The sequence below is a fragment of the Oreochromis niloticus genome, linkage group LG4 (assembly GCF_001858045.2).
Source record: "Oreochromis niloticus isolate F11D_XX linkage group LG4, O_niloticus_UMD_NMBU, whole genome shotgun sequence".
NCBI classification, from domain to species: domain Eukaryota; kingdom Metazoa; phylum Chordata; class Actinopteri; order Cichliformes; family Cichlidae; genus Oreochromis; species Oreochromis niloticus.
This window is the reverse complement of record NC_031969.2, coordinates 25,553,689-25,575,706: the sequence shown is the minus strand read 5'-3', so window position 1 is coordinate 25,575,706 and position 22,018 is coordinate 25,553,689. Positions and strand designations below refer to the sequence as shown.

The 22,018-nt window shown below is 37.5% G+C and overlaps 1 protein-coding gene across 1 annotated transcript in view; it reads right to left on the bottom strand.

Annotated features, from left to right (window-relative positions):
- Nucleotides 1-7,875: 7,875 nt before the first annotated feature.
- elfn1a (extracellular leucine-rich repeat and fibronectin type III domain containing 1a) overlaps nt 7,876-22,018 on the bottom strand; it is a 75,548-nt gene continuing 61,405 nt past the window's right edge. Inside the window, exon 3 of the mRNA XM_005468814.4 lies at nt 7,876-13,795. Within this exon, the coding sequence (XP_005468871.1) occupies nt 11,078-13,450 (2,373 nt within the window). The 5' untranslated portion in view covers nt 13,451-13,795 and the 3' untranslated portion in view covers nt 7,876-11,077. The remainder of the gene's footprint in view (nt 13,796-22,018) is intronic.

Below are 22,018 nucleotides of genomic sequence, written 5' to 3'. Positions count from 1 at the left end.
GATGCAATGAGCCAGATTTTCCTTGAATCCCATTACTTTTAGGAGACCTCCCACTCTGCAGGATAAACTTACACATAGCCATCTTCAGCCAGACTCCCAGGAAACGTGACTGGACCCTAAACCTAGAGGATCCTAGAGGATCATTGCAGTGATAACTCAGATGTAGTACAGACGTAGTCATTTGTTGATTCCACTTCTCAAAGTGAGATTGCTCTAAAACATTTTAACTGTAAAACCTCATTTGTACTCTATGGAAGGTCCTTCTTGGTAAAACGCCACTAAAAAATATTCAGTGTGTTCATGAACTCTTATTTCTAAATGGTTAACGCCTATATGCTGAAATGCATTGGAGTTTTTGTTTAACTATAAGCATGTCATGAAGATGAAGGTGTTTAAATTTTATATCTGAAGAGTGTCTTGGAGTATTTTTGATATTAGCTCAGGAGATAGGGCAGCTCATCTGCTGATCGGAAGGTTGGTGATTCGATCCCTGGCTCCTCCAGTCTGCATGTCAAATATCCTTGGGTATGATACTATCCCCAAAATATTTGAATGTTAAATAGAAAGCACTCAGTGCTCCGAAAGAGTAGGAAAGCACTATACAAGACAGTTCATTTACCATTAATATTTAACCAGTGCATTCTGGTTTGTAGCTTGTGGCCCTGATAAAGACTACAGGGTGAAATGTGCCTGTCAGATGAAATAAATTATAATTCCTGCTCTTTATACAAGCATACAAGTGCTGCTAAAGTAAAATGTTTCCCATGTCAATGGCTCTGAATTATATTTTCATCACACTATGAACAGGCAGAGTAAACACATACAGTAGTAGCCTGAAATGGGCTAAATAAGAACCAAACCCCTCCAAAACTTTTATTAACATGCTCCACAGTCACACTCACCATGTGGCCATTTGATAGACAGAGCCCAGAGTGCATCAGATTAATATCAGGGTTTTCCCTGACACTGTAAGATTAAAAGTCACCTAAGTGATTTTTTCACAGCGAGTGAGCCAAATGAGCAAGATGAAACTCTCATGAAGGTTCTCACCCATCTCTGACACACACGCACAAAGTCAGCAGCAAAAAAGGTGGCATCGTAGCTGAAGATAACCAAGGAGAAGTAAATGAGTCTGTTATTCTAAGAGTAATCAAAAGGTACAGAATACACTACCTTTTCAACAAATATTATTTTGACATTTTTTAAACATGACAGCCTCTCTTTTTAGCATCGTTATGAGCCGGCACCGAAAGTCGCATCTTTCGGTGCCCTTCAAGAAAGATGAGATGACTGGCTGTAACCAATGTCATACTTTTTATGAATTTTTAAATCCATGAACTGCCTGTTGTACCCAACACTGTTGGGTACCCAATACTATAAAGTAAAATGTAGTAAATTTGATTGCAATGACCTTTTGTTAACATTTAATGATGAAATTAAAACACTAATCAAAAAACAAACAAAAAAAATCAAAGCATAAAGACTGTTGATTAAAAACAAGAGTCAAGATAGTTTAAATAGATTTCCTGTCTTTAATACAGTCACATAATTAGCATGATATTTTAGATGAGGTCAAAGGATGCGTAATGATCCAGCCTATTGTATCTGTGTTCAAGGAAGTCCTCACCTTTTATTTGAGTAGTAAGCAAATTCATAAAGAGACAAGGGGGAGATAATTACAATCTAAAAGCTTTTTATCTTCCACAAGAATGGAACCATTGATTTTTTTTTCCTTTTCTTTTTTTTTGACTCAGCCTCCTCTCATGTGTACTCCACTATGATCAGAGGACTCTTTGTTTGACAGAAAAAAAGAAGAGGAGGACTGAAGATGAGGGGAAGAGAAAGGATGGCTCATTATTGCTGGAAGCAAAAGTTTGGGGAACAGAAGTCATGTGACCTGTGTGGGTACACGTTTCATGTTTCCTAGTGTGTGAAAACTCTTTGATTTCCTCTCACTTTCATATCATAATCAGCCGTTCAGACTCTCCTGTCCCTGTTCTCTGCCAGTAGTGTTGACCGGTGGTCCTTGTGACCTGTCTCTGCACGACGCTTATTTAAAAGATCATTCACTTCATTCGCTCGGTGAACACCGAAGCGTTCGTCTGGAGCTGCTGTGCCGTGTATTAATGAGCAGGTCTTGGGGTCTATTTGGCTCTGGAGTCATCTATCAGCATAAATCTCCTTAACAAGAGTGAAGAGTTTCAGCCCATCAAAATGAAGGTGCTCGTAGATCACAGCCTTCAACACCCTTTGGTAAAAACATGATAGATTCATTCATAATGTTCTTTCTTGGGCAATAAGCCAGAACAGTAGGCATAATCCTTTAGCTGTAGTACATGTAAAAATGCTAACAGTGAACAGCCTGATTGAAGTCCTCTGGTTGGTTGCAAAAGCACCAATAGCACCATTTAGTCGGCTGTTTCACAGCTGAGAAGCTGATCCCTTTAAGAAAGGACCAAGTTAAACTAAGTGTGAAATTATCAATGGGAGGATAAAAATTGCATATGGAAATTAAAAAAATATTATAACAATAATTATTATTATTTTTTTTGATGGCTTAATTGATTAAAAGTGAAAATAATTATCCATTAACCAGTAATGAAAGCAGTCAGCACTCCTTGAATGTTTTTGGTTTTGTATGGATTTTTGTGATCATCTTTGCTCCTTTCTAAAGCCTTTTTTAAAGTAATTTTCATAATGCATAACTTACTCTTGGGTAATTTAAAATTGGTGTTATCACATAAATTTTGTCCAACAGAGCAGCTCCAGCTGCTTTGTTTAGAATACCTTTAGTCCTGCCTGCTGCACATACAGCAAATGAGAAATTACAATAGACTTGTGTAGAGTCAAGGGGCATCCTTACACTAACTTGATAAAATACATGACATACATAGCAGGAGAGGTAAGAAACAATGATTCAGTTTTCAGGATTTCTGCCAGAAAATGTGTTATTTTCAGCTCTGGCTACTTTTTTCTGTGCAGACACATTATTACTGATGAGAGCTGAAACAGTGCAAACTAGGCCTGATCCATTGCCTCCCACTACCTAAGCATAGGGTATTTTTAAGATGTTTGGTAGTGTCATGTTTAAGATTTGCTTTGGTTCAGTCACAGGTCTCATAGTTTCTTTGTCCAGTGGAAAAGTGGAACATGCTGTTCTTCAGCGGTGACATCTGTAGCAGACTTCACTTTTTGCTGACATTTTTTGATGCTTTACAAGCATACCGTGACAAAGCATGTCAAACAGTGTAAAGAAAAAAAAGAACAAGAAAAAAGTACAGTGTAACCTGAATAAATATACTTTTTGCAACTGCTGCTTTTTTCCATACACAGTAAAAAAAAATTATATGAAAGGTTTATTTGAGTGAGAGCCTGGTTGCTTCATTTCAGGTCATCAAAACCTGGATGTTGCTGTGCAATTCATCAGCTTTCAAAGCAGCTCTAAACAAACTCACTCTGCTAACTATTCTAACTATCTGAGCTTTGACCTTTGTGCCTATCTCATTTGTAGAGATTGCTGTAAATGCTAATTCTTTTAAATTGATTAACCACATCCAGTTATTCAATTAATTTGACAAGAATTCAAGAACTTTGCTTCCCCTCTTTAAATAGTTCAAGATTAATGCATGCTTCTATGTCCAGATATATGCCATGTCTCATCACTAAACTTCTTTGTGGCTCATGTTCAAATGTAAATGATTCTTTTTTTGTTGTTTGTTTTTACAATGTTACTCTTCCAGAGATAAAAATCAGTGATTAACATGAACATAAACGCTTGAATAATTTCTCAGTTCTGTCATTGGAGCACTGCAACTTTTCAAAGAATTATATCTATGGCTCCTCTTTCAGTCTGCGCTGTGTCCAAACCCACTCATCAAATAATTAGCCCATACCTTACAAACACTTAGCGGGTTATTTATTAAAGAAGCAGCAATTTGGATTTTTATGAATCATCTGGCTTTAATCTAAAATACAAGCCTGTAGGCTCAGTAGGTACGGCTAGAGGAGCTGAGTCTTCGAAATACGACACTCACCCAAATATCAGTGAGCACACTGCATCATTTAATTTTGATAGACTGTTGACTGCGCATTTAGTGTGTTGATCAAGATGCCAATGTTGGCCTGCCAATTCAGCGGTTGTTACATGGAAATAAGTCTTCCACTTTTGTCCCAGACTGCCATGTTCCGACAATTACTTGTGTTCCACTGTTAATGAGAAAATGTTGGCCCACTGACATGGTAAAACATTAAAATGCATCATGATATGGTAATGCTGGCTTTTAGCACAGAGATTTCAGAAATTTACTAAAGTCATCATTGTTTTGTATCATCAGAAATGATAGAGATGATGTTTTCTTCAGGGAAAACAGTCGTGCAAACCCTTGAGACTTCGTTGAGATGGAAAAATGTTTTGCACTGAGTCAGATTTCCTGCATTTTTGTCGAGGATACTTTATCATTATTAATACTATTTGAATTTTAATCAGTGACTCACTATGAACAAACAACTTTGGTGCAGCTCAAAAAACTTTCCACTTCTAGAAGTCATTGCTTCTGCAGACCAAGATTAACTGGGAAATTATGAGTCTGTGTGTAATTTCTGCCTTGTTGCCAACCTCTGTTGTTCAATGATGTGAGTAACAACAACAAATCAAAGAAGCCTTCTGCAGTCTCTCCCCTTCATTTCCCTCCAGGCAAGCCAAACAAGCAAACTCCAATAGAAAGGCAGAAAAAGCAGCACTGTAAACAAGCTATTGATGGCTGAGGTGAGTCAAGCAAAGTACATCTATACGGTCAGTGCTTTGTTGTTAAAGTTCAGTGCATTTTATAGGAAAGTAGTAATGAGCACTTCCCAGGTAGTGTACAGTATACGAGGGCAGGTAGCTTGTTGATTTTCTTCTTTCGGCTGCAAACATCAAAGTGTTGCTATATATTTGGGGAATTAGTGGATATTACATAAAGACAATTTCAGTATGTTGTGGAATATAGGAAACCTAAGCGAGGTAAATGAGACAATGTGGACGATCAAAAAACAGTTTTGCAATTTTCCCAATGAATGTCTAACATTATCAATTTCAAATAATAACATCAGCATATGAAAAAATCAGCCAGTTAGAATAAAATTAGGCTAAGGCCCAAGTCATAAAGGCTCAGAGACAGGCCAGTGACTTCCAGTAACCATCGGTCTTTACCGAAAACGGTTGCAGGTAGTTGCTTGCTGTCAGAAGGTGAAATTGCTCACAAAGAGGCGGTTTGTATGAAAGATGTCTGCAAACATTCACAAACTTCTTGCAAAGCAATAGTTAAAATATGAACAAACAGGAAACAGAGTGTGTTCCCTTTCAAAGTAAAAGTTGTGCCTTTTGATATGTGTTGAAATATTTCTGGTAGGTCAAAACTTTTACTTGAAGGGTGAACATTCTCCATTCACCAATTTCATCCTTGCTGGATGAAATTGCAAACCAGTCAGTGAATATATGTTTCCCTATAGCTTCCAGCAGTCACCAGGGTGTTCGGCACTGGTCTCTAGACCTAATAAGTGATGGCGCCAAAGTGACTTCTTTAGACAAAGGATGAACTGAAGGGCTTCTCTTTGATCAGAATATGATATATAATCATTATTTTTAATTGTAAATCATGCAAACCTAATTTGCTTGAGAGTAAGAAACAAACACAGGGTTGGAAATGAGCATAACTTGTTCCCTTTGATTCTTATACTGGCTTTCCAGGAAGCACAAATAGGATGAGCAAAATTAAAAAAAAGAAATATGACGATTCTGACTTGTGAGGCTTTGTTTTTTGTGAAAGAGAAAGTAAAGTTTTAAAAGCCTTTTGCAGTCTCTCACAGTGAAAACTGTGCCGTCACGGCAGTGGCTGAGTTTTTGCAACAGTAGCTACATTATGTTTTGGTCTATTGAGACTAAATGTTTTTTCTTCTCCTTTTGTCCCTGTGTGATGGGTGTAAAATGGCCTGGAAAGACGACATTATGTAAACATAACCAGCAACATGGGTTTAGAAAATAGAATCCATCACTCAGTACTTAGTGTCCTCATTACCTTAATCACATTACAATGTGTGACTAGGTGAGCATAGAAACATATCTGCTGGATAAAGAAATTTACAGACAATATTAGTTAGACAAGCATAACCAAGATGAAAGGAGATCATGTGATTTTTGGCAAATGTGATGTTTCGCCATCAGGAACTGCAAGTTTACAGGTTGCACCAAATGCCCATTATAACATCAAGTGGAACCCCGACTTACGAAATTAATTCGTTCCCGAGGGTCTTTCGTAAGTCGCAAAAAGTCGAAGCACCCATCGCGCCTTTGAGTGAACGATAGGCTAATCGCTAACTGCAGCAACAATACGTCGTTCAAGTGGAACAGCGACGCGCAAGTACGAAAGCCAAGGGGTTGTCACTTGATTCGGAAGGCATTGTGGGCATTGTAGGCTTTCTGGGCTCAGCCAATCAGAGCCAGCGGATATCGTTAAGCGGGCATTTTGCCGTAACACGGGCAGAAATATTGCCGTTAAGTGCCTTCGTAACTTGAATTTTTCGATAAATGGGGTATTCGTAAGTCGGGGTTCCACTGTATTTGATGTCACAATGTGCCGCAACATGAGTATGAATAGAGTGACAAAAAAATCTGTTGATATGCTTAAAAATTTACACTTTAATATCCACAGGAAAAATATGCTGGTCATACTGCAAGGTCATACTGTTAAGCAACAGAACATTTAATTGTTGAATTAATAATATTAATAATTAAATATTATAGCAAATAGTGTTTCCACATCATTTGGTAGTGTTAAATATGTATATATTTCTTTTTAATTAAAATGTATATATATTTATAGAACAAAAATACAATAAAAATAATGATTAAAAAAATTATAGTTCAAATATTACTCTGGCAGGGAAAGTGGTAAACAGGTAAAACAGAAAGAGGGTTTTTTCGCTTTATGCTGTCAAAGAGGAACCAAAGAGGAGAGACTCATATTTTTTGGATAATGAAGTATTTTCCCTAACCTGCCTGAACCTGCCTGTTTAATGAAGTTTTTTTTTGTTTTTATATGATGCTATGATAAGTAAGTAATATGATAAGTAGTAAGATTGACTGTCTTTCACGATCATATAAATCCTCCTCTTTTGTCCACTCAAACAGAAGAAAACATGCCCAAATGCTGACTTTAACCAATCTAATAACATCAAGCACATTTTCATTGATTAATGATGTTGTATGATTATTTGAATAAATAAACCTTTGTTTTCATATAGTTCAGTTGCATTTTATTCAAAAATGATGGCTTCATGTTTATTTGAGCTTGAAGAATTATTTTTTGAGTGTGTAAGGTAACTTTGAATGCTTTGAAATCTGCCTAAAATAAAAGGTATTCTTGTTATTCTTGTTATTCATAGTCATCATTATTGTCATTATTATTATTATTAGTATTAATAATAATAATAATATCATACGATTGCATTAGGGGGATGGGGAATTCAAATATATATTCCAGGCTAAAAGGTATGCATTTACTGCAGCCAAATTCAGGGAGGCAACCTGCACACTGAGGTCCACGGGATATTCAAGAAACGGTAATGCTGTTTGAATCGATTGTTCAGTAGGTCAAGCTGATCTATTATCATGAGTATAACCTGCATCAGGCAGTTTACGTATACAGAGTTAGTCATCATGGCAAGAAATCTTGGGTAACCATGTCTTATAGCACAAGTTAATTGGGAAGTTATACCCAATTTCAAACAGTTACCCCTTAGGTTACTTATACAAGCCAGTTGCATCAATTTATAGTACAATACTTACATGGAGCAATTCTGATATAACAGCTTATAATAAAGATGCTGAGTGTACACTGCATGTGCACCCTTAACTTTATTTTCACAGTACTTTGTCTGAAAGCAGATAACATAGTATTAAGAAATAAAATAAAAAAAACACATTTTGTGCTCTTGTTTGTTTTGATGCACTTGGACAACAACTGTTGATCTTTCTAAAGGTTTTCTCAACACTTAAAACTCTTATTAGACACAGAAGTGCTACAATATGCAGTATAAAAACAGGTTGCTAAATAGCTAAATGAACAAGAAATCTGACAGCTCTCATGAGATACTGAAATGCTTTTTATAAAAAATAACAAATGGAGACTCAACAACAGTATCAACATTGGAAATAAAACAAATGGAAGTTTACTCTTGTACACATACAGTATCCCAAAATCTTAAGGCGGTTGAAGTATTAAGTCAGACAACCCAGTTAACACTTTACAAGGTGCTTATATAAGACATTCACATCAGGCTCATGAATGCTTCATTTCACATTAATGAATAAAAACAGCTTCATGACACACTTAGATGAGATGGACACAGAATTATGACAGAAAAAATATAAATAGGGTAATAAATGCCTGCAGTTACACTTACACACTCAGTGTTGGATGAAAAGAAAGAGCTGATGAAAACAATTTTCGCCAGACAATTTTCTTTCCTCAGTTTAGCTCTATTGTCAGATTGTAGACTCTCAATTCTCACCTTAATACAAAATTCATACATAACAGCATATGTCTGCCATTCTTTCATGTTTTAATTCATTGATCATCTACTGTTTAATATTCATTTGCATTTGAAGGGCTGGCATTTGTACACTACTAAGAAATGCATGTGGTGTTTCTTTAGAAACAGCAGCAAGGAGAAACCTGACAAGAAATGTGTTTCCTGCTCCCACAGAGGAAAATTCTGACCATATTTTAGCTGATGCGTCATCAGCCATCTGAGGACTACAGTCTCTTTTATCTAACCCAGATTGTTGCAATAGGGTTGGATTCGTACCCAGAAAAAGATAACCAACTGGTTGTAATTTGATCTGTTAAGTGCAAAGGGTTTTGTGCTTGGCTAAGAAGGTTTGTAAATCAGTGAAAACAAAAAGTGCACCAAGTGTGGTGGAGACAGGCTTAGTGTCAAATATGTGTCAAGTGAACAGATCTGATCTGTGTGAAGCAATGAGGAGACTTTATGTTTCTCAGAATAATGCAAAAAGCAAATCAAGATGTTATATTTACATAAATGGAAATTCCTTCCACATTGCTTTTTTGTCATTTGAAGTTTGACTAATGACTCTTTCAGTTACTTGATCTTACTACATTTTCTTCTTCTTCTGCGTCTTCAATACTAGACTGTCCATCAACTGTTTTTATTCCGATTAACTGACTTTTAATTTTCATATAAAACCTGGACGGATGGAAAATGTACATTAATTTGCATTTTGCAAGAAAAACAATCCATTGGATGAGTGAACACTTGCAAAGAGATAAATGAAAATAAAACTGCCTCTACTTGAATAAGCAGTTTTCCTTGTTTTTTTTAAATTGAGAGCAATGAGAACACTTTGAAATCATGACTATAGAGTAAATGATGTAAAATGTTACCACAAATTCTTTAATAAACCCAAATCCTACATTGATGATACATTACATCACTCTACTTCTTCAAAATGAGCAAGAGAGAAGTAACTAATTATTGATAAATATGTGATGAATCATCATGAGCCTGTTTGGAATGATTTATATAAACAACTTAGAAAGAAAAAAGTGTTAAGTATTATATGTATTTAAAAAAAACTCAAAATATACAAATTCACAGCCAGTAAGTCAGAGGATTCAGTTTCACATTCTCAAATTTCACTCTAGCTTGTTGATATTTGCCTGGTATGAAGCTTTCATAATATACAAAAAGATTTAATAGCCTAGCAGATAAAAAATAAAACGAAACCTCTCAGCAAGCAACACGGCCCATCTGAAAAACCAACTACTTTCCTCCATTTATTGGATCAGACATTATGCAATATAATACACTGGAAGAAATACTGAAGCAAAGGAAAAACAAAAACACCGTAGTTTATAACATTAAATAAATATTTCCTTGAAAATATACATAAAAAGCTGCCATAGACAGATCAAAATACATATCTGTTACATTCATCCATCGGGCTCTCCTGCAGGGCACAACATCTGTCCATGTACCTAAATGACAGGTAACAAAGTACAGCCGTCTTCCCTTTGAAATATTAGTGATTAATAGTAGGCTTGGACACCACATCCTGTGTGTATACTATTATTTCCCAATGTTTCTCTTTTGAAGAAGTAACTGATAAGATAGAAAAAGCAAAATCTTCATGGACCCACTGCATGTTATGATCCCCAGGCCGTGCAGAAATATTGTAAACATTTCAGCTTTTTTTTTTCTTTTTTTTGACTTTGGTACTAAAGTTACAAATGGTGGTTCATGAAACTAAGAGACCTTCACTGAAGTATGACATATACTGCACTTTTGAAGTCTTTCAAGATCCTTCCAGTGAATACTGCATGGTGTGATTCAGGGTACTGAATCCATTTGAATCATGTAAAAGATGTAAAAGCCTTCATAGAAACAAAGCAAAACAAACAAACAAAAAAACAAACAGAAATCAGGCATTGATAATGATAAAATGATAAATGATCTCATGGGTTTAAAGTGGGGCTTGCGGTTTTTTATAGACAAGATAATCTAAATGATCAGCGCTCCATTTGTTAAACCTGATTCATCCACTAACACTTTTCCATTTACACAGAAAACACTGCAAATATAGAAAGTCATATCTGTACATAGTTTTGAATTAAATATATGCAAGGAGGGAAGAAAAAAAAGTTCAAATTGAGGGTCTGAACAGTTCTTCAAAAAATACTGAGGTTTCAGTAGACATATCTTCATATAATAGTTTCATATTACACAACAGCAAATCCACTGTCACAGGACTTGGCCATGCGATACCCAAAAAACCTATTATCCATTGTAACATATATATTATTTATTTGCAATATAGTTTTTCCCATGAATGCTTTACATAATAAGACAAATTGAAAGAATCTTAACCTCATTTTCTTCACAGTCGAAAGAGAATGTGGTACGTGTGAGTGAGAAGTTAATTCTATTATGGAAGTATCCACTGATTCAGTTGTCAGATGAGGTGGTTGTGTCATTTCTGCAATGTGTAGTCCATTAAAAAAAACAAAAACTAGATAGGTTAGGATTTATGTTGGGATGATACGCCTTTCCAGTAGTCTAAAATATCATGGAGGTCCTCATCCTTTGCAAACTGGACTTTCTTACGCAGTGCATGCCCTGCAGCCATGTACTCCTCATCTTTATGCCGTTTCCGATGGAGTTTGAAACGCTCCCAGATGCTATGTGAAGGTTTGCAGTAGTATTCAGGACTGGAGGAATAGCTTAGATTGTGGTACTGAGAGGACATCTGCGAATATGCTAAGTCTCTGGAGCGGGAGTGAGTGAGAGGCTCCAACATGGAGGACTTGTGGCTGTCAGGTCCTTCGAGCTCCTCTATCTGAGCGTCGGGATAGGAGTGTCGGTGGGCGCTGTACTGACGGATCTTTTCTGCCTCGGCCCTCAGGATGGCAGCAGCAGGTGTTACAGTGAGGATGGTCTCTCCTGTTGGGGAGGTTTTCTCTATATACTTGGATTCAGAGCGATAAGGCCTGGGGCTTCTCATGGGTCCTCCTGTGGCTGTACTGGGCCTCTTTGGAGAGACATCAGAAGACCGATGTCTCTGCAGAGAGTGATGGTAGCTGTCCTTATACACTGGAGACAGAAGGCCAGATTTATTCTGTGGGTGTTCTGATATTAGTACAAGCTGGGGCTCTGCAGTGGATACTGCTCCAGATTTCACTCCTTGAAAAGAGGTGGATTCTGACTTTAAAGCATCTATGCAGTTGTTTATTATCTGATTGACTTTATCCACCTCTTTTGCAATTGTGGAAATTTCTGCCACTGATCCCTGACTATTCCCAGCCATTCCCATATCACACTCCCGGCGGTCATGGTGATCCACACTTCGCACCTCCATGTAATTTCCTTTCATCATCTTAGGAGTATCACTTATCTCTTGAAATTTGTATTGCTCCATTTCACTTGCAGATGGTAAGTATGGCATACGTGCCATGCTCTCTCCCGCCAACAACTGCTTCTGCGACATTCGAGATATAGTCCCACCCTCAAGCTCTTGTCCATATTTAAGTTCCATTATGTTTTTCTTTAAACTTCCTGCTTTTTTGTGCTTTTCATCTTGTTGGCGCTTTCTTCGCAAGCAATAGTACACAACTCCAAGAAATATAACCATGCTGAATAGGCAGCCCAAAATTGTCATAATGTAGTGAGTAGCACTCGGCTTTTTCACAGTTACATCCTTTCCATTTTGAGGGTCAGTAGAGACTGTCAGACATGTATGGTTGTGTCTAAGAGAATTGCGTATTGAAGCAACACAATATGTGTAGTTGGTGTGGGGTTTAAGGTTTTTTAATTCAATGTCCTCTTTTATATCTTTCAGGTTTTGAATGTCTGTGAAAAAACTGTTGTTATAAAGAACCAAGATGTACATCTTCTTATAGGGATGAGGAATCTGAACTGTGATGATAGCACCTGTGTGTGTTACTTGCTTCACTGTCATCAGAGGGGTTCCCTGAACATCATTTTCAGGTGTACTGATGGTAGTATCTTCTGGTTCTGTGCCTGATGGACAGTCTTCCATTCCACAAAGTGTTGAGTCTGGTGGTAGTGTTGTTGACTCAATGGGCACAGTTATAAATGGTGTTACATATTCATCAGTACACACTTTGGTAAGCATGTACAGTGCATTTCGATAGTTTGGATTGTTAGGAATCTGGCTCAGTAAGCTATAACCAGAGACCCCGGGTGGGGAGTCGCAAACCATTCGCTCATTTGTCCTGTTTGGGAAAACTGAGAGCCATTTGACAAAACCAAGTAATTCACATGAGCAGTTGAAGGGGTTTGTGTACAACTCACAGGTGGTGAGTTTAGTTAAACTGGCAAACGTAGACCCATCTAACTGCTGGATTCGGTTCATGGAGAGGTCAATATTCTCTAAGTTGGGGCATTCCCAAAAGGCATTAGGTGTCACAGTCTCAATCAGGTTTGCCTGGAGGTAGAGGTACTGCAGCTTTCCTAAACCCCTGAGGATCCCCTCTGTCAAGTTCCGCAACTTGTTGAAGCCCATTTGAAGGACTTGCAAGTTAAACTGAGCAGAAAAGGCCCCATCTTCTATGTAGGAGATTTCATTCTTGGTCAGGTTCAGGTAGGTCAAGTTGGCAAAGCGGCTAAGGGCAGAATAGTGGATACTTTTGATTTTGTTTTCATTCAGACGAAGGTCCACAATGGTGCTGTTGATATGCTGTGGGATGGCCTCATAAGGTGGCTGGTTTTGACTACAAATTGCGAGCCATACAAAGCCCTTTTCACCCTCAATTAACCAGCAGTCTCCACTGACTCTGCCAATATGAGTCAAATATACAATGGCTACAGACCAAAACAAGGCACTCATCACCATGCCTAAGCTGCAGGCCATTGGTGCTTCTTTGAGAGTCATGTGCAGGGCCAAAAGAATCAAAGGGGTGTGATACCGCTGCGGTTTCAGTACAGCTGTTCAGCTAATCTCAGGGCTAGGGACAATCCTTTTATTTGCCTCCTCTTCATTGATACATGTGTGATACTGGATGTTATCGCCATGTATCAATTAGAAAAATCTTGAGTATCTTCTTTCAGATTGAGGCTTGCCTGCAGTGAACTTGTGGCAACACTTAAAAGAGCATCCAGCACCTCAACTTGGCTTGTGCTTTTTTCCTTAGTGGGTACCATCATTAAATGGTCTCATCTTGTTGTTTCTGCCGGTTTCCTGCATCCTGTGCCTCTCTGGTGTGCATGGATGAATAACCTGTAAAATACAGAAAGGGACACACAGTTGACATTAAGTACACTTACTCAAGCCCTCCTTGTTTATTCCTCACCAATTATTTTGTACACCATTTAAGAAGTGTTTGCTGTTGCCTATGGCAGCCTGCTATTAAAGGAGACTGTTGACCAATTACCACTTGACAGGTTGGGGGAAGCAGTGTCCCTGTTTTCACACCATTAACCTGAGGCCTGTCAGATGCAACTGAGGGAGGCCAATGTTAAGAAGCTGCATTAAATCAATTATACAGCACCATGCAAAATGACAATTTGCATCATGTATTTAGTTTTTCTCTCTGAAAACCTTCATGAATAAATTAAAATCTTTCTGAGCGCTGGATTATGGGGGAGGAAAGAGGGAAATCATGTAGCAGGTGTGATTACCATAGTGTTAAAATTCAATTAAAATCTTTTGCGTGAGGGAATGGGAAAGTGAGCAGCAACTCTCACTTTTAATTCTGCAAGTTTTTTCTTTTTATACAGACTCATCATTTTTCTTTGTAATATCTCTTTTGATTCTGTTTTTACTCTTTGTACAGTTGATACTATTTCATTACTGAAGACCTTATGGTAACATATCTTATTCCAGAATTTGGGTTAAGATAACTTTATTCTTCTATTAGATTTTTGAGATTTTACTGAACATTTTGAGTCATTTTAAAAAAAATAAAGTTAAAAAGTAAAGTTTAAAAATAGTACTTGATCCTATATTGTCATTGTACACAAAGATCTAGTTGTTAGCTAACATAGTAGTGCTGTTCCTGCAAAACCCTGACATATGGTAAACATACCAAGAGGGTTTTATAGCTCATATACTCAACTTTTCAATGATAAAATAATAAAAATAATTAAATACTGAGTGTATTATTTTCTCTTATAACTTTGCAATAAATTGTAGTAATACATTCAGTTCCATTCCAGAGCACAGTCATATTCTGTTACATCACAACTCAGTATTACAGACTCCATTACAGTGTTTAATTGCTCAAGGGTCGATTTCCTACTGCTAACAAAGAAATAAAAAAAAAAGATGTCTGCTGCGCAGGTATACAGTAGTGGGGAAAACCTCAATCACCTATAATAGCATGTCATTAAAACAATTTCCTGGATCAATTTTAACTTGCAGTGTGGGCATGTTTGTATCTAATTGCTGTCTAAATGATGTTTTTGTGGAAACCAAATTTATTAACTGTTCTAATGTGAGAGAAAGGATTTCATCTGTCTACTTGTTAAAGCCAACTGTTTATGCCGTTTAATCAGTCGAACTTATAATGGGCAATTTCTATATTAATTTGAACACTTTTCATTGTTAGAATACAGTTAATTATGTAGTTACTACCCTTTCTAATTATTTACGCCAAACTTCAATATCATTTTATTGTATAGCGTAGTTAACAGTGAGAAAACTAACTGGACTTTAATTATGCAGATACTACAACCAAAATATAAAATACAAAATCTTCTCAAGTGGGCTTATTGTGGGGAATTAAGGGTCACCTGGAGTGAGAATGTGCTTTTGTGTGTTAGAGGACATGGCTCTACACACCACACTGGAGTAGATGTGACAGTTTATGGCAGAAAGAATATACTTCAACTTGAAACCACACTTGCCACTGTGGATTTAAAGACCATTCATGCTGTCATTTGACCTTTGTGTAGGTTTATCACATTACAGTCACACTATTTGTAGTTTTGCTTATCATGTTCTGAGATGGGGAAACAACTGCTTCTACACTCAGGGGTGCCTCCAGAATTTTTTCATTAAAAAAATGGGGGCACCTAAAAATCTTGGGGTGGCACACCAAAAACATAATTTCCAGTTTTGGAAATGCCTGGGCGGCTGGCCTGTGCTCCTCCTGCCCTCCCCAATGGTGCCCCTGTCTACACTAAATTGTAATCCCTCATCTGTTGCCTTTTTGTCTTTTAATAGGATGAGCATCAATAACCATTTGTTTTGAGGCAAATACTTTAGGTCATAATAATGGCAGGAGTGTAAATGATGGCTTACCATTCAGTTAGCGTGCATCCTCATGTCTCAATTGAATAACTGTCTGCTTGTAATGACTTTTACTTGCTGCTAATTTGCTTTGTGAGTTAATTTGTGTGAATGTAAGTGTTGCCAAATTATGTTTAGTATATATATATATATATTTGTCTTTCATGGGAAGGAAAATCTTTGTTTTTACTGTATGTAAGTATGCAAGTAGTTGGAGTGGGTGATGGAGATTCTTTTTTCCTGAGGACTGTGTGGTAGGGTTATGTAACACGGTGATGGAGAAAGATGGATCAAATATTAACAAAGTAAGCACATCTTGTCTTATGTTTCACCCATTGTCTTGGGTCTGGTTAAGGTTAAGAAACGTCATTCATCCATCCATTTTCTTTACGCTTATCAAACTTAGACTTGCACAGGGGCTGCAGCCTATCCCAGCTGACTTTGAGTGAGTGGAAAAGCACACTCTGGACAGGTTGCCTGTCCATCACAGGAAGACAAGACAAGCACACACTCTCACATCCACAGCTATAGCCAAGTTAGAATCACCTATTAACCTAACATGGATGTCTGTGGGAGGGAGCTGGACTACCAGGAGGAAACTGACACAAGTACAGGGAGAACACACAGATGTAACCAGAACTGGCCAAAACCTTCTTGTTCTGGTGAGTGTAGTACTGTACAGTGCCCGTGGTTGAAATTCCACAATTCAATCTCATATATTACAGAATGATTTTTCTGCATGTTTTCATGTGTTCCAGCTCTGAATTATTTCAAAAATTGAAATACACAGCATACTGATAAACTGACATCGGACATTAGTACTGTTACCCAAGGCTTTATGTATTTAAAACTGATTTAAGTTGGTCTAGAACGGAGGTTTCAAACATAAGGCCTGGGGACTAGAATCATCTTGGCATGGAGTCCAATCCGGCCACTGGACAAGTTTGGAAAATGTGAAGGGGGGCATAAATTTTCTACAGGCCTCCTCCATAACCATTCATACTGCACCAAAGTAATTAAGTAATTGATAAACAATTAAATGACAGAAGCAAATCTTGTTTTTTCACTATCTAATATAGAAATGTATGTTTTTTTTTCTTCAAAACAGGTCACAGTTCTGTGAATTAACAAATAGTTTCTACTTCATAATTACAGCCGATTTGGGCAATAAGCTACCACAACTAATCTTACTAATGTAATTTAGCAAATTTATTAAAAACTTAAAACAAAATATTGGAACTGCATGTATTTTCCTTATATTAATATATCCAAGGGAATAAAATTGTGGTTAAACTTTACAGTGAGAGAAAGTTTCAAAGTTGTGGCCGACTTAAGATCAAAGTGGGCAGCATGTGGCCCACACAATAAAATGGCTTTGATATCGGTGGCCTAGAGCATGAGACTATATGTAATTTTAAATGTACACATTAGCCTGTTTTTCCTTTTATAGTTCATAAAGTCGCCAGGTACAAAGCTAGTATGTGTTCATTGTCAGTTCAGCATTTCCACAACATTACCGCTCGACCAAATGTGGTAGATAGATGGAGAGCACAGCAAGATGTTTACTGTATATATGGAAACAGGGCTTTGAATTACCTCTCATTATATTTTGTTTAGTGTCAGGCTGTTTGAGGATTTTATGCTGTTTCACAATTGAGTTCTATTTATTGATCTTTCGAGTTATGTCCGCAAATCTGTCCTTATAACCAGTTAAAAGCAAATGGCCTAAATTTTATTAAAAAATGCAACAAAAGACATCATTTTGCAACACAAATGAAGGGCAATTTAGGTGCAGAGAAACAGTTTTCAATTACAGTTCTCCTTGGTTCACACAGTACTAAGCAATTATCTGCAATGAGGCTAAGATAATCAAGTAAAAGCACTGCTCAGCTATTCAAGTGCAGATAAAGAGCAGAAATAAATGCTGTGGTGGAGGACACTGGAACAGAATGCCAAAGGCTGCCATTACAAAACCACCTTCATGATGACAAAAGAGCAGTGGCAGAGGAGCATTGAAGAAAAGAACACTCTGAAAACCCCTGGGAGGAAAGAGGTTCCAAATCAAATGTTCCATGAAATGAATATGAAAAATACAGCTCTGCAGAATATCTGGTGATTTTCTAAGGAAAGGCTGTATTTTTATTCCTCGATCCACTATGGCAGACATGGAGCTCATCTGATCTAGGAACCAACTTGTGACATACGGACTCTTGGTCAGGACTGCTTGGTGAATGCACTGGGTATTATTTGGTAGGATTTTCTAGCATGCTGGGTTAACAGTGCAGCAAAGGTAATTTTCTCCTACTTCATGACCTTTTCGTAAAAATGGCCAAGTTTTTTCATGCATCAACCTAACCAAAGAGTGGGTAAAAAAGAAAGTGGACATAAAAAAGGAAAGAAAACAAGGCATAAAAACAAGCCCTCCCACACAGGGCATAAGCTTCTGTCACCTAGTTGACATTTGTGTGATTTTATGCCAACGTTATCATACCTGCCACCTCATGGGGACTTTTTGGGTCTTTGCTTTCTCTGCCCAGGGTGTCAAGAAACCAGCGCTGAAGGGCATGTTGTATATATCTCAGAGATGCCAATGGCTTGGTCAAAAATTGTGATATTTGATGCCCTGAGAATTAGACCAAGCTTGACCTAAACTGGCTCACAGCATGGCATTGGTGTTAGATTATTTTAGACTCTAAATTGAAGTTTAGCTTTAAGTTTCCTTTAGAATGCATTACTTGTGTTTTGTTTATCTGCCATTACTCAATTAGACGAGCCTCCAAATGATTCACTGCCTCACCACTGAAACCAGTGCACAAATTAGAGCCATGCTTGTTCCCCTTGTAAGGGTAAACACAACCATGGCCTTACACTGATAGTTAATACTGCAACTTTTAGTTAATAAAACATGGATTTTGCATTTAAATATTGCATAATATTTTACTTATTTGTATCCCAATGTATCCAAAACATATGGCAATAAAATCAAAGCCTGAGGTGTCAAGTTGTTAAGGGATAAACAAAGCAAGCTACATTAAAATTAATTTTTTGAGCTTTAGTTTCATGCAAATCACTCCATACTGTATATTCAGATCTCCAAATGAGCCTAAGGCCTCCAGCAGTGTACGTTGCTTTGTGAGTGCTTAGGTCTATTTGCCACCACAGACCCACTTTCCATAATGGCAGCAATCTGTATGGTCCAGTGCTAGCCCTGAGTGCAGCAGGCCAGAACACCCAAGGCATCAGAGCTGAGTATATTCCCCTATCAGACACAGGCAGCCATTCCACAGTCTCTTTTCCATTTAGGCTTTATGCACTGGGTAATGAAAGCTTTTCTTTTTCTTTTCCTCTTCTGTGGATAACCTATTGAAACCCTGCTTTTGAAGAATGATTCAAACACAGCTTTGTAAATTTCTGTTCCAGTTGCTCGCTGCCTCCTCACTTCTACTCTGTAAATGTTGGCTCCTTTTTCATGAAAAAGGTTACAAAATATGACAATAAAAAGGCTGCTGTACATATGTGCAGATGGGGACCTAGCCTGTGATTTTTGGTGGCCTATAAAACAACTAAATCTAAGAAAAGGAATGTGTCTGTAAAGTTATCCAGGTAGATGCCACAACAGGTAAAATGTTGAGTGGATTGAAGTAGCTGTAGCTGCAATGGTACTCTAGCTGGACTCTTTAGACTCTGTGAGAGTTGTCATCTCTAACATAGAGCCTAAGCAGTGCTTCTCTTCCACAAGAGCCAGTGCTTCAAGGCAAACTTTGACAAAAGCGTCTGAAAGTCACATGGACAAAACAATTCTTGAAAATAGTGCAACACTCTCCCCACAAACAGTTTATTGTATGCAAACCCACAAACACCTCACCACCCACTCTGGCTATCTCTGTCTGTCAGTCCCCTTCTGTTTGTCACTGCGTCTGTCCAAACAATTCCCCTGTGCATGCTAAACAAACCTTCTCCTATTCAGTGTCCAGGTTTCTACAAAAGTATGCTATCAAATTATCTGGTTTTAGAGTTTGTGGGCCCCACTTGTTCTTGTTTCGCCTTTTGTTTCCTATCTTGGGCTTTGTCATGGTGAAGGTGCCCCAGTCTCGGAGGGCCCTTCTCATCCATACCAATGATTGCCTTTTATTTGATGTTATTCAAAATGCAGGGACCATCTTGGTGGGACTGAAAAACGTGGCAACGGGAAACCACAAGTGCAGAATCAATTGAATTAAAATGGAACTACTTCTCTTGGGGAAGGGAACCATTACATTTTACTGGGCTTTTGAATTGCTTAGACGCAGAGAGAGCATATATATTTTGGGTTATATCAGAGGATATTTAACTCATACATTAATTAGTTTGAGATTATTGCCTGGAAAAAAAGAGCTGATAATTCTGTCTTTGTTGAATACTGTTAAAAATTCCATATGACCTCATTTGGCGGAAAAAAAAAGATAATGCGAAAAAATTCCATGTTTGATAAGCAAACTGAACTGATACAGCACTATAGCTGGACCAAGATAATAAAAGACCATCAGGAGTTTAGCAACCAAACTACCAAGGTACATCTAAAGGCTCCAGTGTACCCACTGCAATGGTTGCTTTGCTGACCTCTGTAACCTCATCTCAGTCACTTATATTAAATGCAGGAAGCAGCTGCAGTCTGCATGTCTCTGAGCCTCTGTATCATCAAAGTGGTGGTAAAAACTACCTGGCTAAATTAAACCTTTTAAACCATTTATGCACCTACAACATCTTATAAAAAGCATCATATGATTTTTTTATTTCATGACAACATGAATCTATCTATCTATCTATCTATCTATCTATCTATCTATTGATAAATAGATAGATAAATAATATATATCTACAGTGGTCCCTCGTTTATCACGGATGTTTACATTCTAAAAATAACCCGCGATAGGTGAAATCCGCGAAGTAGCCAAATTTATTTTTTATAATTATTGTAGATGTTTTAAGGCTGTAAAACCCCTCACTACACACTTTATACACTTTTCTCAGACAGGCACGAACACTTTCACACTTTTCTCTCTTGTTTAAACACTCTTAAAGTTCAAACCTTTGTAGAAAAATAAGTCCAGTATTATAGAATGAAACCAAAGGCACCCACGGTTGCCTTTGAGGGTGCAAAACTTTTCGTCGACATTGTTGTGTTTGTTGGGGAGAAAACTTACAAACGTACAGTACAGCACTTCAGAGTCACACTGCTAGTGATCAAAGATGTATGAGCGCATTGACACAATGCGCTTTAAGAAAAAAAAAGAAGCATGCAAAATTGCACCCAAGAAAACAGCAAACAGCGAAACAACGAGACCGCGAAAGGTGAACCACGTTAGAGGACCACTGCATATATATTATGACATCATTGTCTGGCAATTACATTTTTCTTTTACTTGCACAAAAACGCCAAACGTTTATCTGTAATACTACCAGTATATACTAGTAAGAGTTATTAAGTATGAAAATGAGTAATTTAAGAAGAGTAGATGTGTTTTCTATTTGGCCTCCCTGGTTAATTGAGATTTTTTTTAATCACATAGTTTACATTAGATGTATTGTGTATATTATCAGTGTTGGAGTGGTGTTTCAGACTCATCTGAATAGCTCTAACAATACCATACATGTTTTATATTTAATAGGGACACTTTTGATGATCAGAATCACAAATGCACTTTCACTTTAGCCAATAAGAATGGCAGTTCTAGAAGGGGAGACCGAAGTCCTTTGACATAAAAAATTTAATTTTAGACAACTGCAATCGTTGGAAGGCTTTTTCACGGCTTTTTCACGGCTTATACATCATAAGTCTTGGGGAAACTAATGATGTTGCCAAGCAACAATAGTAGCCCTTATCACTAAGGTTAGCTGCCATCTGTTGGTCAGACAATGCTGACAGTCAAAATCTCACCTGCTATCTTGCATCTCTCTAGTAAACCAATCTCATCAAGACTTTTGCAATAGGAAATTATTGCACCATTTCATTTTTGTTGATATCTATGTGCCCATCAATCTGGAAACCTACTGGCTAGGCAGCAGTAAAACTATTCTGTTATCTTGGTAGGAACTTTGACTCTTTGCCAGTCATTGTTTAAGTGATGAATATAAAGCTAAATTTTTATCACACCAGTGGTTTCCAGACTGCATTTACTCTTTCGCTCAAACATCACTGTTAAATACTACTTGAACTGCAATAAGATTAAA